This window comes from Buteo buteo, chromosome 18, assembly GCF_964188355.1.
Source record: "Buteo buteo chromosome 18, bButBut1.hap1.1, whole genome shotgun sequence".
NCBI classification, from domain to species: Eukaryota; Metazoa; Chordata; class Aves; order Accipitriformes; family Accipitridae; genus Buteo; species Buteo buteo.
In genome coordinates, this window is record NC_134188.1 from 20,850,396 (window position 1) to 20,861,617 (window position 11,222).

The window sequence follows — 11,222 nt, forward strand, 5'->3', positions numbered from 1 at the left end:
TTAATGCAACAATGTTAATGTTATGAGGCTTATAAAGGGTTAGAGTGCTAATATTATTTTTTTTTCATTTAAGTCTCAGTATACTGTCTGATTAACTGAATTCATCCTATACAAAAGCCAGATGCTACAAGACATCTGGTAGCTCATGGTCAAGAAATGCCAACATAAGGGGCAGGAATGAAAATGCTTATTTGTGACCTTCTGCTATTTGTTCTGAACTAAAAATTAAAGTCTGGCCATAAAATTAGCCAGGATGATTTTCCAGAAAGGTGCAACTTAGGTAATACAAATTATGGGTCTATCCTGAAACTACAGTTTGCTGTTTTATCAATCACATAATGTGCAGGTGGTAACAGAACATATGTCAGTTAAATGGTTCTTTCTGGATGTAATCTGCATAAAGCACACACAAAATGGGTCACATCATTGCCGCTTTTCCATTCAGCAGGAGGACTTTCTACCAGAAACATGCTGTGTTAACACATGATTTTTTTTGTTCCCTTTCAGAACAGTCCTGAGCAAATTTCTCAGTTCACCCTGGCCAAAGCTTCATATTCAAAGGGCACCCAGTGCCTGCTCTCCTGCATGCATAAATTCGCTGACTCCTGGGGAATTATTAGGAAGATACTCGGAGGAAAAGCTTATGTAAGTAGTTAGCAGAGCAAATGCCGGTAGATGGCAGTCCAGAATACGCAGCATCGCTCCTGGGCCTTGTAGAACCCAGCAAAAAAAATCCCTCCGTGCACTGCAGTTGAGATCTTTAGCACAGCTCTTGGTATCGTTTCTTAGAAAACAGACTGTAAATGTGCGGAAGCGTTGCTGCTGTCTCGCACCTTTTCGCAAATGGGAAACCCTTTTGCCTTTTTAGTTTGTAACTGCTCGCACAGAACAGCCCCTGCGCCTAAATAAAGTGAATTGCATTACAGGATTCTTCAGCAGTGTTCAGTCCTTTGTCTGCTATTTTTCAATTTAAAGCTTTAGGGGTTTTGGTGACAAATTCTTTGTGGTCGCTTTGGACTTATTAGATCTGCGCTCACAGGGACATGCAATACATGTAATATATACCTCAACAGCTGGAAAAAGGTGGTGAATAATTTTCTGTGGTATTGAAATAGCTGCTCACTTACAAGTGATCTAAGTTCCTTCGTTTGCTGGGGAAGTATGGCCGCTCAAAGGGTTAATCCACACCACTGCCTTCCTTTAGAGCTGGTGCATTGCTCTGCTTCTCTTCTGAGCCCACCAAGCAGGAGTCTGCCCCCAGCCAGAAACTTGATCAGCATGTTTTCATAGTTATGTTCCAGGTTAATACAGCCTAAAAGAGCCACTTCAGACTACAGCCAGAACAGCCACGACTTGCTTATCCGTGGCACCCATCCCAGCTCTCCCAAGGGGTGATGTGGGCACTTCATGACACATCCCCATGTCTCCGTTTGTCCTACGTGAAGTCTGGACTCCTGAACTGGAGCCTTGGGTCCCGTTGTGCAGACAAAAGAGATTTTGCACTGATTCATTGCCTTTCTCTGTCTTTCTCCACTTATTCTCACATCCTTGCTTGGGAACAGCATTATAGTGCAGCCCTCACACTGGATTTAAAACATTTGGCAATCGTAAAGAGGTTTAAGCTTTACTTTTTTGGCTGCATTACGGCCTGCCATAATCTAATCCTAATTAAGTGGCATTCAGAAGCCATTTACTCACCAAATTGGGAAAATGCAAGGAAATCCCCAAATAACCTGCAACAGAACAAACTGTACTTTGGGAGCTTGCTTTATAGGCAGAAATTTAAAAGGTGCTATATCTGTACCAAACCAAAAAGTTTTTAAGAGGCTGTGTATATTTGTATCGGGTTCTTCATGTACTCCTGAGCATTAGCAGGAATGGAAAGGTAAAACAGGCAGAGGACTGAAAGAAAAGAAGAAAATATGGAAAGCAAAGCTTCAAAGAAATTCTAAGAAACATCTTTGTGCAAGGCTAAGGTCATTAATTATCTTTCTGACCCTTACAGTGTGTGCATTAACTGGAGGAGCTGTGAAACTCCAGCTGAAGGGAGATGAGACAAACATGAAGTGACAGCCCTGAAACAAACCCAGGCCCTTCAAGGGATTTTCTCAGCCTGGCTGAGTTTCACCTCTTTGCTCAGAGGCAGCCCAGAACTGGGGGGTAACTTGCATCCCATCCAGCCCCTCAAAATGGTGCTGGGGTAGAGTAGGAAACTTTGTTATCAGTTACTGATGAAATATTCATTAACACTTTCTGGTTTGGCAGAGGGTGATTCCCTGTTCTCTGGCTGTCTCTGAGATGGACCGTTAGTGTTGCTGTCTCGGTGTCTACTGCAAATTCACAAAGACACATCTCTGTACAGGTAGGCTTCTTTTTCTGGTGAATTATTAACAAAACCCAATTTTTATGAAATTCCTTAGCTATTAATTTATACACCTCTGAGGATGTTTATCTTTTAAATCACACAACTCCTGAGCAAGCATGGCTATATGCTAGAGAACAGCCGAGGAACCACAGGCCAAATTCTGCTGTCACCCACTCGAGATCTCGTGGAAGAAGGGGAATTACTTTGGGATTACAGTCAGATAAAGAGGCTGAGGATACCCAAGTGGTTGTCCCTGCTGTGCACAGATCCTGATTCCCTCTGGCTGTGGTACTGAGGTGTGGCATGTGGAGACTTATCTCTTTGTAATAGGAAATGTTTCAAATTTATAATCCATGTAAGCATATCATTAGGAGACCAATCTTGATAAACACTTCTTTTACAGTTACTCGCTCCATTTGAGCTCTTGGTTTTTTAATTTACCAGGCTGTAGCTGGCACCAAAACGTATTAAGTTGCAATAAAAAATAGTGTCATTGAGTTCGTGAGATACTCAGGCATCCACAAGAAGATGGATGTAAAGCTTTGGCTGATTTGAAGAAGTGTTGGCTTCTGGTGTTTATATTTTTGAAAATTTCCTGAAGTTTTTAAAGGTGGACATAAAATAATGCTTTAAATGATCCTCTCAGACTATTCAGCTAGCAATACAGCTCCCTGATAAACTGTGCTTAGAATTAAATAACTGTGTCTGAATAGCTGAATTTTGTATTTCTTATGAAGTCATATTTTCAGGTAATGGATCTAAAGTACTGTCATTATTAGTTCAGGAGCATTATATCCTTCTTCTATTTGTGTAACTTGTTTCCCTTTTGTAGTAGCTTTGCATTTGTGTAAGCGGTTCTGCAGGGTGATACAGAATGAAGCGCTAAGGGAAATTCTCGGTGCTTGCAACGAAGAATTGGCTGCAGGCTTACACCAGCACATCTGAGAGCAGACAGCTCTCCACGTTATGCAATTACTTCTCTCAAGTCACTCTTCTTTTAGGAGAGACAAAATGCAGGGGGCTAAAGGTGGTGGTATACCCTGCTTGCCACGATAGTAAACCTAAAACAGCACTTACATACTCCTGCTTTATTTTCTTCATCGTCTGTCAACACACTGTGGGGATCCCCAAACTGTAATGTTAACTACCAGCAAAAAGATTCTGCTTTTACTTGCAGAAGGCTTTTTATCCGTTTGCAACTCCACTGACTTCAGTTATTTCTCCAAATTAGTTCTGGTGCAGAGGAGAGGAGAATTTCACCTACTACTGTTTAAGTGATGCATAATAATTACTTTTTAGCAAATTCATTATCCTGAATAATTATAGAAATGGCTACTAAACCAAAAAAAAATTCTCAAATGTCATGGAAGGTCTCCATTTCCCATATAGCTTTCCGTTAAGTCGACACGAAATTGCAAAATTTAGTAAAGCATTAGTGTGTCATGCAGCCCTAATTCTGAATGCAACACTTGAATCATCACAAACAAGTAACTGCGAACATGAGAAAATCCTTCCCACCTACCCTAAAACATGAGCCAAGCAAACAAATAAAAACACTAAAGATTCCTGATAGTCTCGCTGATAAAAACAGAGGCAGGAATCAGAAGTGTCACTTCGATGATAAACATGAGAAAAATATGGACAGATAATTCACTCAGCTAAGTGGTAACAGCAGTATGTTGAAGAAAAAGTAAGGCAAAAGCAAGAATTTCAGCATGTATTCATGGGTATCCATGTTGCCATGGCAACTTCTCAATGGAATAAAGTATTTTCTCCTTTCTTTAGGGATTAAAAAAAAGAGACGCTATTGTGCAAATAGGCACTTTACCTTTTTTTCAATAAATCTATAACTATTTCCTAACATAGCAGGTATTGTTTTGTTATGCTTTGTAAAGAGACTTAAATTCTAAAAAGGACACCATATTATAGATGTGTTATTCAAAAGCTTTCTCTTGCCCTCTTTTTATTTTGAATGCTTATTAAAAGGCTAAATTCCTTCACATTTCTGGATCCTCCTCTTTTTTTTCTCTCTTGCTGTTTGGCTACAGAGCTTGGATAATCAACGTATTCTGCAGCAGATCTGTGGCTGTTTTCCGGTTCAAGCTAAGGCTATTTTTGTTGCCTTTTGATTTTCTGGAGTGAGATTCTGATCTCTTACTTTGTGCTACTTGAAGGAACCGAAGGACTGTTATTCCATCTTAAACAATTATTTAAATTTGGATTCAAGGCTAAGAAAGAAATACCAGTTTGTGTTGTATCTTCACCCCAAACTCACTGACTGAAAATGCAGATCTGTTCAGTCTTTTTAATTCTTTCTCTAGATAAGACAGCAGAGATATAGATAGATAGAAGATGCTAAAGGGGAATAATACCCTTTGAAGGTAAAGTTATTGTAGTCCTATTTTGGAAATTTTGATAAAAGTGTAACATTGCCAGAAGTGGCTGAAAAATGTAAAAGTGATAAGAACGTTTTCAGAAATTGCTTGGAAAACTTCAGCAAAGGACTTAGGTGCTCTTCTATACGTACACTGACATTGAATGTGTTTTAAACATGGCACAATTTTTATTGTTGCACCTATTAAAGTTATATAAAAATATTTGTTAAAGCAACTTGTTTCATAAAAAATTTTCTTTATTGTCAGAATATATTTGTGGGAACTGACCTTAAATGGGAAGTTATAAACCTGACTGCTTCTTAAATATATTCATTGCGACTCGTCCATTTTCTGTGTACTTATTGCCAGGATGGAAAAATTCTAAGTATCTGGATAAGATTTATAATATCTTTGAAAAGGTGAGCTAAACATAACTATCTGACCCTTCCAGGTCTTCTAGAAAATTCTGCGAGCAGCTGGCTGATTCCTTTGTGCTACCTGCCTCCTACTACCTTGGTTATCTCATCCAATATACTGTATTAATAGCTCCACTTGATACATGTGACCAGGGCAATTCTAGTTTCATTTAATCCACTTTAACACTTGTACCATTTTCACATAACTCTTTATTCAGCTCAGTGAAGAACAGCATCAGATCCACTTCATTCTGGTAATGCAATCTAAGTAAATTAGTAGAGTTTATCCAGATTGATACTGTTAGAAGTGAGCAGAATCTCAGAAAATGGGATGAAAATACATGTTTGTAGCTATGTCTATTTTATGGCTATGCCTACATTGGAAAATTAAAAGTGGCCAGGAAATTTCCTGGGCACTGGGGCCGAATGGCATGAAATAATCCATGTCTATGCCAGTAAAATCATCTTAGCCTCCCAAACAGGGTAGCTGTATGCAAACATTCTCCTGGGGATGGTCCCTGAAGAGTACCTGTTTGGGGGAGAACTAGTCAATACATACAAAATGTATGCCAGAGAATGTCCTAAAATAGGTCTGTTACATTATCTGGGAATGCTTGAATTTACAGGCATATACACAGCCTATATTATTCCAAAGACATAAATCAAGACTAAATACAATACAACCCGCCCAGTAAGCCCAGTTAGCTGCTGTTTTGTAATGCCAGAATATCACAGAGCTGCTGGAGTTTCTATCTCTTTCACTTCCCATTAAATCACTAAAACTGCCCAACCTTCATTTGGGCTGTTGCTACAGAAATAAATAGAACAAAGATAGATTTACACCAACATAATCATAGACTTCAGCGCCAGAAGCGACTGTTGCTATTGTCGTGATGGAGTGTGTCTATGGAAGCCAATAGACCTTTGTCACTGTATTTTAGGCGATGTGGCAGTAATAAGCAAGAGACAAAAAGAGTCTAGAAGCTCTCAGTGTTAGAACAGCACAGTATAGTTCAGCTATATAAGACCATATCACCTAAGTAAATATGTAAATTTACCTTGGTTTACAAGCTAATTTTCAGTGCTTTTAAGTGGCAGGAATAGCTATTGAGTTTACTTCTTAGTTCCTTTGAGCAGCAGAGATTACTTCTTAAATTTCTTTTGAACTAGTGATGTGAATTACACAGCCGGCCCTTCTGTGCTCTAAAGACTTGTTTTGTTTGTTTGTTTAAAGTTGAAAGCAGATTAGCTTAATTTGATAGTTTTTAACTTTTGGATGAAGAAATGCACTGGGAGAGGGGTAGAGTGTCTGGAAACTCTTTGCTTTTATTTCCATCATTCAGTCACCAATTGTCTTACAATGGTTGTGTGCTAGCAATTCGTGTACATAAATCCTGCTTTTTATCATCTAACTGCTGCGGCAGTCCCAAGCCTCTTTAGCCTGCTAAAGGCCATGTTTGGACACAAAGGCATAACTTTCCTCATTCTACCTTAACTTTAGGTTCTTAATTAAGCAACCTAAATCTCAGAAAGAGAGAGACAAAGAGACAAATGAAGAGCTCTAAATGAAGATTAAGTCCACATAAAATCTGATTTGCTCTCTGGTAGTGCTTACTTTCTCTCCAGGAATGTCTAAGGGAAGGCAGTGTGGCTAAGCTCCCAGCTTGTGAACCTCGCCTGAGTGCCTAAAGTCAGGTAGGATAATTCCCTTCCCCTTCCCCTTGGCCTGTCCTTACCTGCCACGAGAAGAAAAAGGATGCTGGGCTGAGTAAATTAGGGTTGGTGGGATGTCTGCCACCCATGTATTCATCAGTGCAGACCACACAGTCCTCTGCATCTCTCCAGTCCCAGTAGGGGATGGTGAAGTTCTCATCACCTGTTATCTTCTGGATCTCACGTTCCCACATCAGCAGAAAGACCCGATGCCAAGGCAGAAAACCAGGGGCTTCGTGGGCAAAATCAATGTCCCGCCACACATTGGACCCACCTAAGAGCGTGTCTCGAGAGGCATAGTAATGCATCCACACGAAGAGATCATACACGTTGATGTTTCTGAACATGGGGTTGGAGCCGTTGTTCATCTGAGCGTATGTCCCAGTAGCAATAACATAGTCCTGGCTAGGGGTGTTCTTTGCCAAGTTGAGGTAGGCAAGAAACTTGTCCTTCTCACTGGTGGTGAGCTGGAAGATATTTCTTCTTGTTCTCAGTCGCCTTTCAGTGCAATTGCGTCCCGAGAAACCGAACTTGCACTCCCCGCAGCTGAATCCCATGAAGTTGCCTTCGCATTTACACGTCCGGTTGTAAAACACAGAGGGCCAGTCCTCTCTGTCATCCACTCCAGAGAAAGGGAACTGTGGTCCCAGCGGAGCCTGAGAGAGAAGGATGTTCTGGCAGGACCCTCTTCTGGAAAGCTCCCCACAAGGGGACCCGTCTCCATCCCAGGGGGGACAGCACTCCTTCCTCAGCAAGCTCGGCGTGTTTGCACAGGCTCTGGGGAACTGCCCCGTGGATGGCTGAAGGACGACTAGCAGAAAACCCATGGCAAACAGCGACATCCTCACAGAGCAGCAGGAGAGCATCGGCGTTACGCTTCAGTGCATGGAGTGCTTCCCCTGACCCCTCCGAAGTCCTGGCTGTGAAAGGAATTCCTGCCCTCCACCAGGAATGCTTCACTGCTGGCTTCTGCTACGGTGCACCCTCCAAGGTCCTTCCCCATTCCTACCCTGGACGCATTTACACACAAAACACACTTCAGGGTTAATCTGATTATCACATGTTCTGGGTGAAAGCCAAGTGACTTTTTTTCCCCACCCCCTACAGGTTTCAAAATACAGGCATTTATTATAAACTTTCATCTTCTGCCTAGCACATGATTGCTTTCCTCTGGCAGTCAGAGAGGAAGTAAAATTAAAATTTGGACACAGAAACAATTGTCGGCTCTTCAAATTCCTCGTTTGATTACATGCTTTAGAACAAATGGTTGTTTAAAAAAAGACCCAGTAGAATCTGATTCAGTTAAATAAGCATAGTGAACCTAAAAATGAGAAAATAAACAATTTGGGGATAAACTATTTTTTTAAGAGGAAGCAAACATAAAAAGTGGTCAGATTAAGTGTGAACATAGGGCAGAACCAGAATAAATGGTTTGGTTTGGCATTTTTATATTTCAGTGTAAGCTGCCTTTCCTGGGACAGCGTACGGCAAAGTAACTTCACAAGGGAAGCGATAAACTTTTCAGAAAAAAAATAATTTTTTGTTCCCAAGAATCCATAGTGCTTTCATAGTTAATGACACGCTGAAATCTGCACCCAAATCTTCTCCACAGTTTCGTGGGGAATACAGTCAAGATTTGCAGAAAGCACTTTAAGCAGCTGTCTCTAGACCTGGAAAACAAACCTTGTCTCCTGTTTCTGTCCCATCAGGTAGTTTGCAAATGCCGTATCCATGTTCTTTACTCAACAGGTTACTGGGCACCCTCCAGACCACCCACCTCTTTCTTCTTTTACGTTAGCCTGATCAGAGCTAAGAGCTGTATGGGTGGCATTTAGAAGTCATACATTCTTTGAAGTTGCCCCTTGAAGCAAAAAGAAAACAGTTGTTTTACTGCTGGGCAAATCGCATGAATTATCCGTGGTTTTCTTCAGCTACCGCTGTCATTAGTAAGAGTGGTTTTGTCGGTTTTATTTTTTTACTAAAAGCATTGTGAATTCGTTCCTTATGCTTAGGGAGAATCCCAGCAGGGCAGGAACTACTTATAGGCAAATGAAGTGAGAACTGTGCTGGGAAACGATGCCTTTTGCTGGGATCAGCAGGTCATCACATGACTGTGCTGAGGAGCACGAGGTGCTTTAATCCTGTTGGCTTCTACGCCTCAGGTATTCCAGGAGATTATCCCCAAGTCCCACTGCCAGGCAGCCTGTGATGGGGGAGCTTGGAGCAAGAAGGGCAAAGGAAAAGGAGTCGCTTTTTCAAAAAATACTTCTAACCACAGGCTGATGTTTACTGTTGTTTGATTCCCCTGGTTTCCATGTTAGGCTTGTAAAACAGATTTCATCATAGAAATGTTACTTGTTGATTTATTTTATTTTCACTGTGCCTGGCTGTTTGGGAAACCTTTGCAATTTATTTCATTTACTGTTCTTCCCATGGAGGCTAGTGCAAAACTACTATATGTGAGAAGAGAGCCATCTCTGAGGATAATGATATATATTTTTTCATTTTCACTGAAAAGCTACAGGGATTGAGAAAGGCTTGAGGTAGGGCCTCAGAGTGAACCAGAAAAGCCCTCAAATACATATTTAGGCAGGCAGTCATACACACAAGTACATTCAATATCCTATTTTTATATTCAAATCAGAATTTATGTTCAATGTTAAAAAATTTGAATCTGAGCCTTGACATTTGTCATATGACAAGGTCCTGAAGCAGCAGGTTACCAGAGTAATCCCCTGTGAAACTGTATGAATGAGAAACTCTGAATGAGGAATGCGACTGAGGAGCAGCACATGCCCTTCTTGACCTACTATTGAGCAGAGTCCTGTTTTGAATAACTGTCAGTGGTTCAGATAGTAGTTGTGAAATCAAACTTTCCATATATGAACAGCCATAAGCATTAAACAAATAAGAAAATATGTGTTCCTATTCCCATGCGTGACTGTAGAGTCACCAAAACATGAGACAGTCATACCTTACATGCTGCATCTGGGTAAAATTAGCTTCATTAAAAAGGCCTCATGGGACTTTCCATCTCTCTTGTGCTTCAACCCAGCGCTCTTTATTTCATTGTTCATCTGACAAAGCCTTCATATCTGCATGAAGTTTGTGCATAAGTTGAATTTAGTCTTTTTGACCGAGAACTCTTTCCCTTGCATTCTGCCAGTGGGTTGACATCATCTTGCCATATGCTCTGAGAGACCCATTTTTCACACCTGGGTCCCCACATTTGAGTATGGGTCAAGACTTATTCATTTAAGGTACACAAATGCTAGGTGGACCATAAGATCAGCATAAGGCACGCCACTTTCTGTATCCAAGAACAAGAAAGACAGGAGTTTGGTGGCCATATCCAACTTTACTTGATTCCAAAGCATAAATGACCAGGAATCATTTCACAGTTGTGTCCCATAGAGGCAACCTTCAAGAACAAACTAGCATGGAGCGCTGCCTCATGTCCCTAAACCTTAAGTCCACCCTAAAGTTTGTAACTGGATCAGTTAAAGTATGGGTTTCAGTCTAATAGAATGGCACAGTAATGACTGTTTTTAAAATCTAACGTGTGTTTTCATTACAAGGTTCTTAAGTGCTTTATAAAGATGTCAATAATTATTGGAAAGAAACCCCCCAGACAGAGTAGTGAGGTGTCTTCCTGAAGTTCATGTGCTGTCTTGCTTGTGGTGTTAGGATCAGTTTTTCAGCACTATGCTGCAATGCTAAATCAAACTTTGTATAGACATGGTCTGTGGCTTTCTGATGTGGTTATGGACAAAGAAAAGGAACAATCCAAATAAAAACCAATGGCATTGAATGGGGGTTCATACTACCTTATAAAAATAACTCCGTCTCCTCAGATCTGACTGGGCTTATCTTCAGAAGATCATTTCTTCCTTTTGGAAGATGTCACAAGAAATTTCAATTCTGGGCTGCTGATACTGAAGCAGTCAAAGTTTCAAGCAATATTAGTGGGTTTTAAAAAAATCCCAATAGATGGATGACACTGCAAAGAAAGTGTCTCTTAAATATACTTTTTAGAAATAATACTTTTTAGAATTTCTGTGGGGATTTTAAGGTCCAGTGGTTTATGTTGAGTGGGGAAAAATGAAACCTGGGATGGGAAAATGGAGAATAATTTTTAATTGTAATTATTTTAAACATGAAGTATAAAACCATGAAGGAACAAAGGCTGGATAGAAAAAGTTCGTGCTGCTCAGTTTCAGTGGAAAGAAAAACTGTCAAGAGAAAAAGAGAGAAAAAAACCCCAACATGGTTATTTGAGATGGACAAGTACAAGGATCTTTTGACAATGAGAGAGCACTGACAGATGGAAGGAAAGATAAACTATTAACTGGA

The 11,222-nt window shown here is 40.5% G+C and overlaps 1 protein-coding gene across 3 annotated transcripts in view; it reads right to left on the reverse strand.

Moving 5' to 3' along the window:
- TYR (tyrosinase) overlaps window positions 1-7,887 on the reverse strand; it is a 50,226-nt gene extending 42,339 nt beyond the window's left edge. For all 3 annotated transcript variants that reach the window (XM_075050441.1, XM_075050440.1, XM_075050443.1), the window contains exon 1: window positions 6,893-7,887. In XM_075050441.1, coding sequence (XP_074906542.1) covers window positions 6,893-7,735 — 843 coding nt within the window. In that variant the 5' untranslated portion in view covers window positions 7,736-7,887. The remainder of the gene's footprint in view (window positions 1-6,892) is intronic.
- Window positions 7,888-11,222: the final 3,335 nt, after the last annotated feature.